We start from the raw sequence: 18,477 nt of genomic DNA on the forward strand, positions 1-18,477 counted from the left end.
CAGAGATGTATGTGAATCAACCTTTTACAAATAACTCTGATGTCATGAAAATCAGATGATCTTTGGGGAATGACACTCACCTGCAGGTTCTGGATATCTCCTTCAACTATTTAATATACAGTGGTGGGTTTCTACTGGTTCGCCCCAGTTCAGACAAATCAGTAGCGGCGGGAGGCTCCGCCCACCCGCTCGGACATCATCACAGATGCTCTGCACATGCGCAGAAGGTTCTGCACATGCACAGAAGCACCATGCACAAATGGAGTGAGCGAGCGTGCTCACAGTTCCGAACCAGTAGCGAAGGTAAGTGAAATCCACTACTGGAATTAACGGATAAGTAGATAGGGGTTTAAGTATCTATTAAGTGATTTCTATCTTTCAGTGAATCTGTGTTTGTAATTTTAATCATAAAAAGCCATTTGTATTAAAGTATTCCTTATATGAGGAACAATCTATTGAAAACCAATCAATTAAATTAACTGCTTGTTCTGCTTTCTTATGTGGGTAATGGATGAGCCCTGTCTGATTTCCTTATAAGGACATGCTATCTAAAAAAAAGACAGACAGGATCAAGGGATTCATAAACACATACTAAACTTCTTTTTCATCGAAATGAAAAGGACTTTACTGGATTGGCCGAAATATACTTAATATTTCACTGCAGTTTTAGTGATGGAAATTCTGTACGGAAATTTTATTGGAACATGATGAAAACCAGCAGCTGGTATAAGTGATGACATTCAAATCAAATGTTGTGCTTTAATGAGCATCCCTATAGCTTAGTAAATGTTTGATTTATTCTAAAGAAATAAACACCATACACGCGACATACGATGAAAAATTGCCATGTTCCAAAGCCAAGAAAGACATTTGTACCATAAAACATATACTGTGGGAACTATTAGGAGGAGCTGTCTTCACTCACTCTCTCCCACACTAAACTGTTGTGTCTCTTGTTCCTCTGAAATGTACTCCCACCCTCCTGAGAATCAAGACAACATTCTATCACAAAAATATCACAAATCAGAAGATACATTCCCACTATTTAAAACCCTTCACATTTAAGTGATAATAATAATAATGAAATCAATTACATGTTATGTATTGACCAAACTATTTCTATATGCTTTGATTATTGTTAATCATTTAATCCATTGTGAATGTAAGAAAAGAATTACATTACAATTACTATTTTACCTTGAAATTGTCCATGACTGAATGGGCATTTAACCCAGATGTTGTGCTCAGTTGCAAACTAAAAAGGGTTTAAAAGAAATTAACATTTAATTTGTGCTATCCAGGCTGAATTTTCTATTGCAATACACTGAAGCAATATATTGAATGGATTGCATCTCTAGCTCTGAACAAATTCTCCTATCAGGCAGAATGACAATGTCGCTTTTAGGGTTAATAAGACCAAACAAATAACAGAGCAATTATAGCTGCATCCTAAAGAGTAAGCCCACTAAAACCAATCAGATAAACTTTTAAACAAATGTTCCATAGAATTAAACTATGAAACTCTTCCTTGATATTTTAATGAAGGGTAGTGGGAATAACGGACTTATAACAATAATGTATAATATGCATCATATTCTAATTTATTATATAATTTATTATGCATGTCAATTCATTACCGCATCTACAGTAGTGGCCAAAATTGTGGAAACCTTTTCAGAAAAGTGTATTTTCTAAAACTAGCTAATAACACCACTTTTTTTAGTAGTTATAAAATTATAACTACTGAAGGTAATTTAATCAAGAATGTAATGCAATAACTTTTATGAAGGATTTGCTATTAGAATAGCAGTTACAATATAAAGAAGAAAAGTGAAACACGTAGAAAAAACGAGATAGACGAAAATTATCACCATAGAAAAAATGAGATATACAAAAATTATCATCATGTCACTTAATACTTAGTTGGGTAACCTTTAGCCTTACAATGTCTTCCCATGGAGTGAACCAAGTCTTTTAGTTCTGCAGCTGTTATAATATGAAACCAAGATTGAATGATTGCTTCTATTAACTAGGTTTTATTGCTGGGTCACTTCTGACTAACAAGTTTCTTTAGTCGGGTTAAGGTCTGAGCTATTCCCAGGCCATTCCAGCAGTGAAATATGATAATCTTGAAACTCCAAAAAAAAGTGGTGTTATTAGCCATCAAACCTCAAAACCTTTCCCAAAAGGTTTCCACAATTTTGGCCACTACTGTATAGCTTTTTGACAAACATGAACTGGATTTATCAATCATGGTATGCCAAAACTATTCAAAATTATTTGAATAGTATGAATTTGATATAAATTAGCCATTTCCCTTTAAAAACCATGGTTTATGGATTTGTGCATTGTGTGAACCAATTGTGATTTATTCAATAAACTGTGTTAAACCAATCATCCTTTGCAACAATAGGTGATCCAGACCATAATTTGGATACCTCTTTGTACCATAACTTTTTATGTACAATTAGAAATCTGGGTCAACGAAAGTGTTTACATTATTAGTCCTGCTTCTTTCTTCCAAATTATCTCTGCAAGGTGATTATAATTACAACATATACATGGTACATTTTACTCTTATCATGTGCTTTTGTACAGTTCAAGTGGCATTAGTTATTGAAATGTGCTGGCAAAGGATGGGAAGGAGCTGTAAAATTATTTTCCACCCTACTATAGTACTACTATACTGTATTACTACTACCCAGCTAAGACAAATTCTTCCTCTGAAACTGACATTTGCTTCAAAAAGACATATCACCCAATTTCAGTGGGAAATTACCCCACACCATATGGACACACAAATCAAATGCCAGGTTCCGAAAAAAGACTCTCAACAGAACTCCTGGTGGGATAAAGTTTCCCCCGTATCTACTAAACTACCAGTTTCAAGCTCCACCAAGAGAAACAAGAGACTTGCACACTAGAAAAGGTCATTACTGTCAAATCTAATCAAACCTGTATTGAGGCCATAAACCAGAATCAGGGTCATAGCCTCGCACTTAGACATGACGATTGGACCTTGATTTACCTTGATGCAAAGACTTGGATGCGTATCAACTCGGGAATATTTCACCTGATTGAGAAAAGATTATTAGATTGTTAGCCAACCCTGAAAAGGCAAGCATCCAAACAAGAACATTCTATGAAATTTTAATGATATATCATGTACAATGAACGCAATTGGAGTAAAGGGGGAAATTAATCTCTACTGACCCTGTATTTGTCTCCATAATTCCTCCCGGTAGATTGAAACTATTCTCTACTTGGACAAGAATGTTAGATTTGTAATGAAGGCTGTCTGATCTGATCTCTGCTAAGAGCAGGACTTGTAAAAGAAATCTCTGGGGCTAAGAAAGGGATGGGAGTATCTCAAAAGAGTATTAACCATGAGCAGAGAGATGCTTTTATATTAGAGTCAGTTTCATCTAGAAAAGGGGGTGGTTAGCCCTTTAGACTTACCTCTAGAAAAAGGAAGTTCTCAACCTTGTTGAATTCACTATTAAATAAATTTTTGTTTTGGTTCTTAATTGGTTTTGAAAAATCTATATAATATCCCCCATACCATACTGACAATAAGCTTGTCATCATGATTCAGTTTCTGACAATGCTTTGCTGACAGAGGATTTTAACTATGGCATCCTTAACAGAAGACCATTTCATGGATTGTTTGAGTAACAGTCGCCCGTGCCATAGTCAATTTCTATTTGAACTGTTGTAACATGCTCTACATGGGGATGCCCTTAAAGAGTATCCAGAAACTTTAGTTGGCTCAAACCAAAACTTTAAAGCTTTTTAAAGCTCTTGCAGCCAGATTAGTTGAAGAACCACTTCTGTCCAGTTACCTCTACCATCACCCGAGTGGGAAGGCAGAGCCTGTTGAACGTCTCAACTATAAATCTGGTGGAGCTAAGAGAAAAGGCCTTCTCTGTAGTGGCTCCTCTCCCAGCAATAAGATTCACCCCCACCTTGTTACTTTTCAGTAAGACTCCAAAGACATGGTTCTGTCAATAGTTTTGGGGACCCCGGGTTGGTATGGAGCTGATCAAGTGACTTGTTTGACTGTGTTTGTTGCTGCTGTGAGGGAGAAGGGACTGTGGATTGGATTAAATTAAATTAAATAAAAGTCACTGTTTATTGTTGTACACCACCTAGAATCACTATATGTGATTTTGCTGCTCATATAAATCTGTTTAATAAATAAAATAAAAACCCAAATGAGTAAGCACCCCCAAAGTAGACCATATCACCATTAATTAGTCCCTTTGCCCATCTGGAACTTTTTTTAATAAGTGGTTGAAATTTGAAATAAGAGACATTTGTTATATCATTTATTGCACAAAGGTAGTATGCAAAATCTTTCATTGACTAGGAATGCATAATTATTGCAGTATGGATGCCATTAGGTACAAACTTTACAATGAGTTTCCCAATGGAGCCCATAATGAAATAAATATTAGTCAAAAATGGAACTCTACTACTCTTGATTTCTCTGTAAGATATTTTAAAAGTTACTGGATGTAAGGGAGAAGTGTTTTATTTACTTTGTTAAGTATCCACGTAGTGGGGAGGGGGAGTTATTCCTTTTTAAAATGATGCGCATTCATGAATAGAATGGACTTTTCTGTCTCATCACTTCCTTGAAAGCCCTTGTATATTATCCTGTTTCTGGCATTTCAGAAAGCAATATATAAAGAGGAAGCATGAGTTGGAGAGCTCAGAATTGCTGCGAAAAATAGCCTTTTTATTTCTGCAACATGATGAGGCAAGCCAAAATGAACTTCCTCTTCAAATTCAAGAAATACATCTTTTCATATAGTCATGCAGATCTTTATGAAACATTGAACAAACATTGAATACTATCAACCTGCCTTCCATTGAGGACATGTATACTGCACAAGTCAAAAAAAATGCACACCAGAACAACTATACACAAGAACAGTTTTTTTCCTGAACGCCATCACTCTGCTAAAGAAATAATTCCCTCAACACTGTCAAACTATTCACTAAGTCTGCACTACTATTAATCTTCTCATCGTTCCTATCACCCATCTCCTCCCACTTATGACTGTATGACTGTAACTTTATTGCTTGTATCCTTACAGTTTATATTGATTGTTTCCTAATATGATTTGATTGCTTATTTGTACCCTATGACTATCATTAAATGTTGTACCTTATGATTATTGATGAATGTATCTTTTCTTTTATGTATGTACACTGAGAACATATGCACCAAAGACAGATTCCTTGTGTGTCCAATCACACTTGGCCAATAAAGAATTCTATTCTATTCTATTCTATTCTATTCTATTCTATTCTATTCTATTCTATTCTATTCTAAATAGGAGTATTTGTGGAGAGCTCAGAATTCTTGTGAACATCTGGTACATTTTTTAAAAGTGAAGGAGAAAAATGTTTTAGGCTACTTTGTGTTCTTAATAGAGTGTGGTAATTCTTCAATTACCATGTAGTTTTTCATTTTTAAAAATCAACTGAATGAAAATCAATGGATTCCAAAGATCTATATAACCTCTATCTTGATTCACCCACTCCAAAGCTCATAATACACATGGTTAGTGAACTGTACAGAGAGTGTAATACACAGTTGTGAAAATCTTCTCTATTATTGATGTTTGCAGATAAGCTTCTACATTATAAATCTATGTCTGCATGCAGATCACGCTAATTCAAAATCTTTGGCAATGCTTTCATTAGTGCCAGTTTTGTGAAAGAGGATTAGCATTGGCTACAGGTGTGCCTTGATTCAGATGTTGCCCCATGTGCATGTCAAAGAATATAAAGCAGTATCTTCTATGTTTACAACAGGACATCTGTGTGTTTCAAATTTTAGAGAAGTGGGAGATAAGTCGAAGGAAATGTACTGTATTTACAACCTAGAGCAATCCAGGTTAGGTTTTCCATTTTTTCCTCCCCTTTCAGCTTAGAAAAAGTTGGATTGGAGTGTGCATTTTTGACCTTATAAGTGAGTCAGATATCAGAAAGATAGGCATAAGTGGTCTTCTGGTTTTATTTGCATGGACTGCTGAGCATTCTATAAGGCTTCATTATAGGAACCTGACAAGTCTAAAATATTGTCTAGTAAATCTGACTAAAATGATTCTGTTGAACTGAATGAAGTTTCATGCATCTGAGAAACATTCATGACAGCCAGTAGTGTGAAAAGATCTAGGCAATAAGCCTGCCATTTATGTAGTGTAGTGCAGTGAACATTTTCTTTCTTTATTATTGCTTACTTTCTCTGTAGCAATGTTGACAGTGCCCTCTAGATCAACACACTGATCATTAATCTTCATCAGTTGACAAAGGCTGACAGTAACATGAACAGGACAGGCAGCTTCCCAAGTCAGTGTTTGTGTGGCAGGTTGATAAACAATATTATCCCACAGGGACCTAGTATCTAAGACAAAAAAATGAAGAAAACAAAGACATATAAATATGAGTTCCTCCAACATTTAGAATGCTGATCTGAAGCGTTTTCCCCAAATGCGGCTACACTAAATGCCTATTGTATGGGCTAACATAGGATGGAGAGAGTAGTGGTTTCATTGGGTTACCATATCTGAGGTTTTTTTAAAATCCTAATGCCCTCAGGAAGGCATCAAACAATCAAGAGTTTTCTGTATCTTTGTTGCTATCTAGTAACCTTTTAGATTTTTCCAGGAAAGGTGGGTGAGAACCGTGATCTGACATGTGTGAAGCATGAACCTAGTTAATTATTGAACTGTAAAGAACTGTAAAGGGACGTAGTGGCTCAGTGGCTAAAACGCTGAGCTTGTTGATCGAAAGGTCAGCAGTTCAGCGGTTCAAATCCCTAGTGCCACATAACGGGGTGAGCTCCTGTTACTTGTCCCAGCTTCTGCCTACCTAGTGGTTTGGAAGCACATAAAAAATGCAAGTAGAAAAATAGGGACCACCTTTGTTGGGAAGGTAACAGTGTTCCATGTGCCTTTGATGTTTAGTCATGCTGGCCACATGACCATAAAGACGTCTTTGGACAGCGCTGGCTCTTTGGCTTTGAAATGGAAATGAGTACCACCCCCTAGAATCGGGAACGACTAGCACATATGTGCGAGAGGAAGCTTTACCTTTACCTTTAATGAAGAACTGTACTTGTTACTCCTAGGACTCATCATTTGTGCTACAAAAACATAGATCAGAGTTTTCTTCTGTGTGGTAGTTTGAATTCATGTAATTGACATTCCTTCCCACTCTTTAAATCTCACACTTCATGCTATGAATGCATTTCTGTCCAATGGTCAAGGTTCATGGGAGCTGAAGTACAGTACTAGGATGCCAAGTAGGAGGATCAACCACAGAAAATCAGTAAGCAACCACAGAAAATTAATAAGGAAGTATTTGTGATACAGTATAACACTAGAATGATGCTGCTCATCATTATTTGATTTGATGCTTATCATTATCAGTCTTATGCAAGCACTTAGCCCAGGTTCCTGAAGGTTAAAAGGGGAGATGGATGTTAAGGTAATCCCCACCCCTCTGCATACCTGTTTCCTTGCCTGCTTAATTTCCACTCCTCTCTGCTAGTGGAATGATATCCAAACAAGACTTCAATTCATGTTTGCTTGAACATACAGTGAATAGAAACATCCACAAACCCAGAAACTTTGCTTGTCAGACCTTGTTCAATAGTGGAGGTAGGCAGGGGTGGGTTCTAATTTTTTTTTACTGCCGGTTCTGTGGGTGTGGCTTATTTTGTGGGTGTGGCTTGATGGTCATGTGACAGTGGGTATGGCTTGATGATCATGTGACTGGGTAGGCATGGCCAACTCACTGTCACCCACATCAAGGGGTGCCTCGCCTGCCCCTCCCCTCCCCTCCCAGTCATTCCTTGTCACACCCAGCCTCAACGTATCTATTGTTCTGCAATTGTTTAGAAAATTTAGAACTCTGCCGCCTTCGACATGACCTGAGTTTAACTCATAGAATCATTTGTTACAATGTCCTTCCTGTTGAAGACTACTTCAGCTTCAATCGCAACAATACACAAGCCCATAATAGATTTAAGCTTAATGTGAACCGCTCCAATCTTGATTGCAGAAAATATGACTTCAGTAACAGAGTTTTTAAGGCCTGGAATGCACTACCAGACTCTGTGGTCTCTTCCCAAAATCCCGAAAGCTTTAACCAAAAACTATCTACTATTGACCTCATCCCATTCCTAAGAGGTCTGTAAGGGGCATGCATAAGAGCACAAGCGTGCCTACCATTCCTGTCCAAATGTTCCCTTTAATTGTATCCAATTCATATAGTTTACATACTTATGCTTATATATATGCTTATATATCGTATAGTTATTTCATGCTTATGCTTATATATGCACTATTGTGACAAAATAAATAAATAAATAAAAATAAAAAATGTTGTTCACCTTTTTTCAACTTTATTATCTATATACTATAGATCAGGGGTCTCCAACCTTGGCCACTTTAAGACTTGTGGACTTCAACTCCCAGAATTCCTGCGAGACCCTTGGATTGCAAGACGATCAAACTGGTCAGTCCTAGAGGAGATGAACCCTGACTGCTCTTTAGAAGGCCAGATCCTGAAGATGCAACTCAAATACTTTGGCCACCTAATGAGAAGGAAGGACTCACTGGAGAAGAGCCTAATGCTGGGAAAGATTGAGGGCAAAAGAAGAAGGGGGTGGCAGGGAAAGAGGTGGCTGGATGGAGACTCTGGAGCAGTAGACATGAGCTTAAATGGACTCCAGAGGATGGTAGAGGACAGGAAGGCCTGGAGGAACATTGTCCATGAGGTTGCAATGGGTCAGACATGACTTCACAACTAACAATAACAAAATATGTATACATTCTAATTAGAATGTGATGTTTCTCTGTGTCATATATGAGTGTGTATGTGGGTATATGCATAATGGTTATCTTTTGAGAGCTGAATGCAATGAAATTTCATTTTAATGTATGCTGATTAAAGGTAAAGGTAAAGGTTCCCCTCGCATATACGTGCTAGTCATTGCCGACTCTAGGGGGCGATGCTCATCTTCATTTCAAAGCCGAAGAGCCAGCGCTGTCTGAAGACATTTCCGTGGTCATGTGGCCGGCATGATTCAATGCCAAAGGCGCACGGAACGCTGTTACCTTCCCACCAAGGTGGGAAGGTATGCTGATTAGCGTACATTTAAAGTGACAAAAATTTTATTCTATTCTAATAAATGGGTTTTTTTTCAGAGTTACTGAAAAATCTACTACTGTTAGTAGTAGAGTCATGTAGTAGAGTCACTATCTACTACTATTGTTACATGCTTTGTTATGCCAACACTATGACAGCTTATATTTCTGTACTATTTGGTACAGAAAATGAGTAAGTCTAGCATGATTTAGCAAACTTTATTATCTGTTGCAAAAAATAGACATGAAGCCATCATATTTATTATCACGTTCACCCTTAAACATCACATTTGATGTTGCTGACTTCAAATTATACATTTTGTCTCCTCTTTATAAGCTTATACAAATTACAGCATAAGAGATAAAAATGTTCCTATCATATGCTAAAGTTGTTTCTGACAGTTCTTGTAACTAAAAAAAAAATCAGTCCATATGAAAATATGGTTTGTGAATCATTGGAATGCTATTGTTCTGGCTAAATATATATCAAATGAGCTTTTAATTTATCATGGCAACTCTGAATGACAGTAGAAAGGGGATATAAATAGCGTGCATTCATTTTTGGACATTCATTTATTTTCAGGAATTTATGGGCCACCCAGTTTCAAAAATAGTCTAAGTCTAAATGAAACAGAAATAAAATCGAACAAATAAAAAAACATCAGCTCGCCATTCTATAAACATTTTCCTAGATGTATTGACTACTGCATGGTGGAGAACCATCTTATGCCCAGTCGCCAGATGTTTTCCTGAAGAGCCAGGTCATGATAGCTTTCAGAATGTCAACAGGATTAGTGCTAGCCTGCCTTCACATATTGCAATCTTACAAAGGAGAGGAGCAGGTTAGCTAAGAAAAGCCACACTCTTGTCTTGCGACTCCTGATGATGGGAATCCCTCAAATATGGGATTCAGAGGTCCCTGCTAGATCTTATTGGATGGGCATAAACCACTCAGACTAGAAGGTCCTGCAAATGTTCAGCACTTGACCCATGTAAGGCTTTAACTATAATAACCAGCATTTTAATCACCAGCGCAAGTGGGGTTGCTCTGGCAAATAGAGAAACTGCATCATAAAGATGTTCAGATGATACCATTTCACTGGCTTTGATGAGACTCCATAAATTTCATTATGCTCTAAATGTTTTCTTAAGCATATGTTCAACAGTCTAACATGCAAACAATAGTTAGCAATCATGTGCACGGTAGCTTTGATTCATGTCAACAAAGCATTTCACATTGTTCCACAGCCTCATCTAGCATTTCTGAGAGTTGGAAGAAGCCTGCAGATATTGCAAGTCCCAGCTGAAGATGCAGGAATTGTTCCTAGAGAGGAGCCAGTTTCCTGTTCTGTGTGGAGCAGGGGTCTCCAACCTTGGTCCCTTTAAGGCTTGTGGACTTCAACTCCCAGAGTCCCCCAGCCAGCAAAGCTGGCTGAGGAACTCTGCAAGTTGAAGTCCACAAGCCTTAAAGGGACCAAGGTTGGAGACCCCTGGCGTGGAATATTTCAGCACTTGCTGCTATTTCTTACTTAGCCTCCTGGGAGCGAAAACCAACACACACCCGCGTCCTGTTTTGGGCCTAGTAGGTTTCCCTACTTCCCTGCTCCCTACCTGGGAGCCAAAATAAGGTGCATGGGGACTCCTAGAAGGGGTGAGAGAGGGGAGGGGAGGAGCCAGTCAGCAATTTAACTACCGGTTCATCCGAACCGTCCTGAACCGGCTGAATCTCACCACTGCTTGAAGTGGGTATATCATATAAACGCTACATAAATTTTAATGACCACAAGAAGGCAGTAAAGAGACATCATTTTGTAATTCTTCGCTCCCATCTGGTAGTCATCAGGATTTTCACAGCCCAAATGTAGGACAGCTAGTCTGAAAGGACAAACCATAGAACAGAGAGACTAATCAGTCCTTCCTGTTTCCCCTTCTGCTCTGCTTAAATTCTCCAGTGCTTATTTAGTAGTGGAATAACCAATAGTTTCATTGTTTTTCAAGTTAATATTCTGTGGTTCTGTTCAGTGGTACAGGACAAAAGGATAAAATTCAGAACGTGTTGTTACGCTGAGCTATTTCTCTCTCTCGCCCCACTCCCTCCCTCCCTCTCTCTCTGAATACACACACACACACACACACACGTGTGTGTTCATTGAAAAACAATGAAACTATTGGTTATTCCACTACTAAATAAGCACCGCAGAATTTAAGCGGAACAGAAGTGGAAAGAGGAAGGACTCTACTGCCTTCTTGTGGTCATTAAGATTTATGCAGGACTTATATGCAGCTATTCCTCTCTCTCTCTCACACACACACACACACACACATATGTGTGAGAGAGAGAAAGATGGGGAGGGAGGGAGAGAGAGAGAGAGAGAGAGAGAGAGAGAGAGCTCAGTGTAACAACACATTCTGAAGTTTATCCTTTTCTTCTCTACCATGGAACAGAACCACAGGATATTAATATATATATGGTATCAAACTAATATGGCCTATTCTGCCTTTGACCTGAATCAATGGTCGTCCTACAATTAGATCAGAATGATGAGTGAATGTTATGTGCCTGTCTTGTAATAGCAACATAAATGCTGAGATTTTTGCAATTATTCCCATTATTAGAAAAATAAGAAAGACAGTCACGTTTTGTTTGTTGTTATAGGGCTTACTCCAAAATTGTTATAAACAAGCAAATGTAGGAACACATCTGTAAGAAAAGAAGTCAGATTTATGTATTGGTTTGTTGACTTTACAATTTGTGTTTGCTACCCACTCAAATGACTCAAGTGACAGATTATTGGGGTGGGGGACTACATGTGACATTATTCTTCCCACCCGTTATGTTTCTGAAATTGCATAATCACCACTCAGAAAAAGCAAGAAGCATATTTCACTTGCCATTTTTGAATGGGCACAGCTGCATTCTTCGTGCATCTAAAATCGCCGGCCACACCTGTAATCCAAATATGCATCCATTAGTTCAAAGCACCACAAGTTTTAAATTGCTTTTCAATTTAAGTATTGCCCAATTTAAGTATTGACACTTTCTAGATGGCCTTTCTCCTAAGGTGTCTTATGGAGTAATCGAAATAACATAAATGTATATAATAGGAAACAATACACCTAAAATAAACTTCTCAGTTGTTCTCTAGAAAAGATCTAAGTAAAATGAATTTTACTAAGTTTTTTTTGTAATGATTAAATATTGAAAACTGGATGTAACACTAATGCAAACTATTTTGAGATTTTTGTTATCTGTGTGTCATGGGTGGGAAGTTTCCATTTAGGATTAGCCAGGGGTGAAATCTACTTACCTTTGCTACCGGTTTGCAAATGGGAGCTCGTGCATGTGCACTCGCTTTGCTCATGCACAACACCTCCACACTTTTGCAGAGCATCAAAAACAGGACGTGATGATGTCCGGGTGGGTGGGCGGAGCCTCCTGCCACCGGCGCTATTGGTTCACCCAAGCCGGATAGAACCGGCTGCATTTCACCACTGGGATTAGCCCTCTCCCCTAAGTCATGATCTCAGAGCTGTCTGCAGGTTGTGCGCAAAAATCTCATGATGGTGGCCACAATGGCATAATCAAAGTGCCAGCTGATTTTTTTTTATGTTGACCCAATCCTATAGATCAGTGGTGGGTTTCAAAAACTTTTACCACCGGTTCTGTGGGCGTAGCTTGGTGGGCGTGGCAGGGGAAGAATGCTGCAAAATCCCCATTTCCTCCTGATCAGCTAGGACTTTTGGGAGGAAGAGAATAGATGGGGCGGGGCCAGTCAGAATTTTTACTACCGGTTCTCTGTACTACTCAAAATTTCCGCTACCGGTTCTCCAGAACTGGTCAGAACCTGCTGAAACCCACCTCTGCTATAGATAGCTGTGAATGGGTATTTGAAGGATTCCTATATATTGAGCTAATTCATCCATGGAAACATTTACCTCAATACACAGACAAGGCAGCAGTTGAGTGTATTGCAAAGAAGCAGATTTCATCACATCCTTTCCCTGAATCTGAAATTATAAAACAGGAGGTGACAGGTCAAACTTTTTTGCACAGACAGAAGAGTGGTAGAAATATGTATGTATGTAGGAATCCTGAGGAAGTCAGTAGGAAGGAAGGAAATTTGAGAGAGAGTAGTGGAAAAAGACTCTGTTACTGGCTAATTACTAATTCTTCTTGGGAAGAATTTCCATTGTAAGGAAAAAGATCAGTTAGGTGTATTGTGGTTGTTTTCCTTCTGTGTCTGTTGCATTGGTTGTTTGCTAACATTTTCCCTGGTCAAGAGGCCTAGTATTCTAAATTCTCTTCCTTACTTATTAGAAATTAAGTAAGTAATGTTAACACCCTGAGAAGATCAGGCGCCCATTGTCATCTCATTCCAGTCCAGTCTCCCATCCTATTTATATTTCCAGCACCAAGTAGCAACATTTCTTACTATCTATCTTGTTGTCTTGACAATTGAAAGGAAGAATGAAAGCCAGAATTTTTAATTCTCTAATATTGACCTTAATCCATAGCTCTCATAATTAATAACTACAAGTGGGCTTAACTATAATGAACTAATCTAAGCCTTTTTAAAGCTGCCCAGCTTGGCAGTCACCAGTATATATTAATAGCTACAAAGTTGTATAGTTTACTCTGGGTTAAGTGAAGAAATATTTTCTTTCATTTGTCCTGTTTTGCCCTGGGTTAAGTTTTATTCATGATTCCATTCTGATATTCTGAAAGGCAGACACATTTTCTTCTATAACCGAGATGGCGAACCTATGGCACATGTGCCAGACGTGGAATGCAGTGCCCTCTCTGATGGCATGCGACCCAGTTCAGCTCTGCTCCACATGCGCATACACCTTCCACCGGCCAGCTGGTCTTCAAGTCTCTGCTGCGCATGCATGGGGGCCGGGGCGCCTGCAGGGAGACCACACAGTCATGCGCAGGGACAGGGCGCCACACACCCATTGCACTTGGGAGGTTCGGGCATGTGCATGCAGATTTGCTTTGGGCACTTGGTCCAGAAAAGGTTAGCCATCACTGCTCTATAATATGCCACTATCGTGAATAACTCTATACACCTCTTTTCCTGTCATTTATTATTCTATCTTTTTCTCAAATAAAGCATCCTATTTCCACAATAAGCTTTAGTCATTAACCATTGGTCACATAAAACTGAATACAGCTTCTTATATTTTTGTATTCATAATACTCAGCAAAGACGATTTCCAACATAGCAACAAGATCCAAATCACATTAGAAATTATGCCTATGAAGCCTTGTTTTTTTCCTTCATACCTAATTTGTCAAATTTGCATCGCACTCAACTCCCAACAGCTCCTATTATATCCTATCCCATATATTTTTTTCATAAATTGATATTCTCTTCCTTTATAGTGCAATGAGTTCAAATCTATCATTTGCATTTAGAAATCCTTAGAATTTCTGTTCATTTAACTTCTCACAAATACTACAGGGAATAGGGAAAGAAAACAGCAAGAGAAAAGGGTAGAAGAAAAAAAGGTGCAGATGTTAGGAAAAGGGAGAAAATAATAATTTTTAAAAACATATTTCTATTATTCTTGGAATTCCCATGGAATTATGTTACCCTTTAAACACCTTCAGTACTGTTTTGCTAGCTGAATTAATTTCATAAAACATTTTCTGCTTCTTTCAAGTACTTACCAAAGTGACAGGCCCCACATCTTCACAAACAAATCTTTGATGACATAAACGGACATAACAGTCTGTGTTTTGGACATCTGAAATATTCACCGAAATGGTTTTTCTGGTTCTGTCCACATTATAAGCCATTTTGCTCACTGAAATTTACAACGAAGAAAAAACTTTAATGGTACTGTTTTATGTTTGTATTTTCAGTAGCCAATAATTATTGTGTGTCCATACAAGACAAGATAATTGAGGAGTTCAAAACTTCATTTGGAATATTTGTGTTATTTGTGTAGGAAAATTGATTTCAACAATTATTAAATGTTAGTGTGCAATCTTATACAAGTTTATCTGGAGTAAATATAAATACAATTGTAGTACCAAGTGTCAACTCTTAAAGAATCCTAAAATGAAATGTCTCCAACTGCAGATATCCAATTGGAAGTAAGTCCTTTAGTGGTCAAATCAAGCATAGTACTAGAAATCATATGAATTTTTTAATAATTACTTTGTGTGAAAGAGAGAGAGTGTGTGTGAATGTGAGTGAGTTCCTTCAAGTCAGTGTTACTCCTGGCAATTGCCAGAACAAGTCTCTGCAATTTTTCTTTGCAGAAGTGATTCACCATTGCCTTTTTCTTCTTAGGGCTGAGAGACACTGGTCCAAGATCAACCAGTTGCCTTCATGCCTAAGGTGGGACTAGAACTCTTAATTACTGGCTTTCTAGCCTGATGCCTTTAACCACTGCACTAAACTGGTTCTCCAATTATTATATACAGGTTTTTAATCACATTTAGTTTTGACAAGGAAGCTATGAAATTCAAGATCTTTAGTCTCAAGTGATATATGTGGAACTGTCTTTTTGAACTACCAGGCATTCAGCCATTGCTTCAACCTTAAACTGTCTACCGTGGACCTCACCCCATTCCTAAGAAGTCCGCAAGGGGGCATGTATAAGCGCACCAGGTGCCTACCGTCCCTGTCCCATTGTCCCATTTATTTGTACTCATTACCTGTCCATGTTTATACTTATACCTGTTATCTTGTACATGTCTGACATACTAAATAAATAAATAAAATAAATAAATTGCTCTGTTCCTGGTCTGATAAAAGAAAACACACATCAGATCGGGAAATCAGCTAAAATTAGGTGAAAAGTACAAGTTCAAATTTTTAAAAAGCCAGTAGCTAGTCTACGACTTCCATATTCAAACTGGCCAGATTGTTCCATTGTTCTCCAGTTACTGGTTAGAAAGAAACTATAACCAGATACCAACAGTTTCTATGCATTTCTAAGATACACACACACACATATACACACACACACTAATCATTACCTTCAGCTCTTATTTAGAATATAGAATAATAGAGTTGGAAGGGACCTCAGAGGTCTTCTAGTCCAATTCTATACTATTTCAGACAAATGGTTGTCCAGTCTCTTTTTGAAAGCCTCCAGTGATGGAACACCCACAAGTTCTGAAGGCAAGCTATTCAATTAGTTTACTGCTTTCCCCATTTCTCCTTAATTCCAAGTTGCTTCTCTCCTTGGTTAGTTTCCAAGATTATTTCTTGTTTTGCCTTTCAATGCTTTGGAAAATAGTTTGACCCCCTCATCTTTGTAGGAGCCTCTCAAATATTAGAGCAACGCTATTATGTCACCCCAGACTTTCTTTTCATTAGACTATTGTTGTTGTTGTTAGTTGCGAAGTCATGTCCAACCCATCACGACCCCATGGATAACATTCCTCCAGGCCTTCCTATCCTCTACCATCCTTTGGAGTACATTTAAACTCACACCTACTGCTTCAGTGACTCCATCCTGCCACCTTGTTCTCTGTCGTCCCTTTCTTCTTTTGCCCTCAATCTTTCCCAGCATTAGGAACTTCTCCAGTGAGTCCTTCCTTCTCATTAGGTAGCCAAAGTAATTGAGTTTCCTCTTCAGGATCTGGCCTTCTAAAGAGCAGTCAGGGTTGATCTTCTTTAGAACTGACTGGTTTGATTGCCTTGCAGTCCAAGGGACTTGCAGGAGTCTTCTCCAGCACCATAGTTCAAAGGCCTCAATTCTTTAGCCTAGACATAGCCAATTCCTGTAACTGTTCTTTGTATATTTTAGCTTCCAACCCCCTAATCGCTTTTTGTTGTGTGTGGTTTTTTTGTTTGTTTGGTTGGTTGGTTGGTTGTTTTTCTCCTCTGTGCAATCTTTCCACTCTTTGCATTTAGTTATCACAGGTTCTAATTGACCAAATCACTTCTAAATAAGCACATACTGTAGTAAACTATTTGATTAATGGAATTTGAACAACATTTTTCAGCCAAGATATTATCTAAATTAGGCAACAATTTGTCTATAACTCTTCTCTTTGAATCTTAAAATGGGGAATGTGGGTGCTAGAATAGTTAGTTGTGAAAACAAGAATTTATTTAGATGATGACAGGACTATATGGAAGGTAGAACCTCTGCAAAAAAATTACCTCTGGAATTCATCAACTCAAGGAGAATTTTTGCAGGAGAAATGAGATGAGAGGGCTTGTACTAGAAAAATCTCACTTTTCATTATTTTTAGAGGAATAGGACCCAACCTTGATACACAGTTTTTCTCTTTGGAACCGTGATTTTCTTAGTAAATTGCATTTCAGTCCTCTTTGTGTCCTATTTCTGAACCCCTTGATTCAACTCAAGATGGCCAGTTTCAGAAGAAAAAGAAGAATTTAAGAATTGTTTTTTAGGAATCAAGTTGAATTTGATAGATAATACCCATGTGTCCTTGTTGATGAAATATTTAGTAGACTACTAAATATGCTACTATTTTAGATCGCAGAGACGTCAACTTACCAAAACAATCTGGAATGTTTTTCCCCACATCATTGTTTCTGCAGTCTGCAAAATTAAAAAAACAACAGCAGATTTTCAACTTGTTTATTTTCTTAAGACATCTGTTTTATTTTCATGAGGGAAGGTCGGAAATCAGTAGAAATCCCTTTATAGCATAGAGATTACAAATATTTCATTGATTCAGCTATGATGGTTAAATAACAGATTTAATTGGACTTACAATCTGGGGAGGGGAAAATTTTCTCAAATACAGTTATGTTCTTTCTGCTTCTGGGTCTATATGTAATTGCTTTGATTTTGGAGAAATGCCTTTTGTGAACCTAATGAAGTGGCTTATTTAAAGAATAAGCCAATTCTATAAGCCATTATAGAAACACAACTTAATGTGATTATAAGCCTTCCTGGAGGGAGGAATGAAAGGAAGGAAGGAGTAATGGATTTGCTTAATTATTGTTGGAAGAAATGTCCATCTGAGTTCAGTTCCAAGTGGGGGAGAAAGACACTAGAAACATGGAGACAGCTTGGAGAGATGGTTTTTAATGGTGGACAGGACCACATGGTTTGAGGTCCTGGGGGAAAGAAGGGAAGAGATGCTGAGAGTGCCCCGGTTTTATGCCCTCTAGGGGCTTTTATTTATTTATTTATTATTTATTTATTATTTATTATTTAAATTTTTATACCGCCCTTCTCCCGAAGGACTCAGGGCGGTTTACAGCCAGATAAAATAAACATTCCTATTACAAAATAAATACTATTAAAATACCACTAAAAAACTTATTCAATTTGGCCACAATTAAAATTTAGCAAATAATAAAACCCA

At 37.9% G+C, this 18,477-nt stretch overlaps 1 protein-coding gene across 7 annotated transcripts in view; it reads right to left on the bottom strand.

Moving 5' to 3' along the window:
* IL17REL (interleukin 17 receptor E like) overlaps positions 1 to 18,477 on the bottom strand; it is an 86,420-nt gene that overhangs the window by 17,314 nt on the left and 50,629 nt on the right. For all 7 annotated transcript variants that reach the window (XR_009156033.1, XR_009156034.1, XM_058190280.1 and 4 more), the window contains 7 exons: positions 17,658 to 17,702; positions 14,842 to 14,978; positions 13,104 to 13,175; positions 12,060 to 12,114; positions 6,255 to 6,418; positions 3,029 to 3,073; positions 1,198 to 1,255 (listed from right to left, as the gene is read on the bottom strand). Coding sequence is in view for 5 of the 7 variants with exons in the window: in XM_058190280.1 (XP_058046263.1) it covers positions 1,198 to 1,255; positions 3,029 to 3,073; positions 6,255 to 6,418; positions 12,060 to 12,114; positions 13,104 to 13,175; positions 14,842 to 14,978; positions 17,658 to 17,702 (576 nt within the window). In the remaining 2 variants the exon portion in view is untranslated. The remainder of the gene's footprint in view (positions 1 to 1,197; positions 1,256 to 3,028; positions 3,074 to 6,254; positions 6,419 to 12,059; positions 12,115 to 13,103; positions 13,176 to 14,841; positions 14,979 to 17,657; positions 17,703 to 18,477) is intronic.

The sequence above is a fragment of the Ahaetulla prasina genome, chromosome 7, assembly GCF_028640845.1.
Source record: "Ahaetulla prasina isolate Xishuangbanna chromosome 7, ASM2864084v1, whole genome shotgun sequence".
Taxonomy (NCBI): domain Eukaryota; kingdom Metazoa; phylum Chordata; class Lepidosauria; order Squamata; family Colubridae; genus Ahaetulla; species Ahaetulla prasina.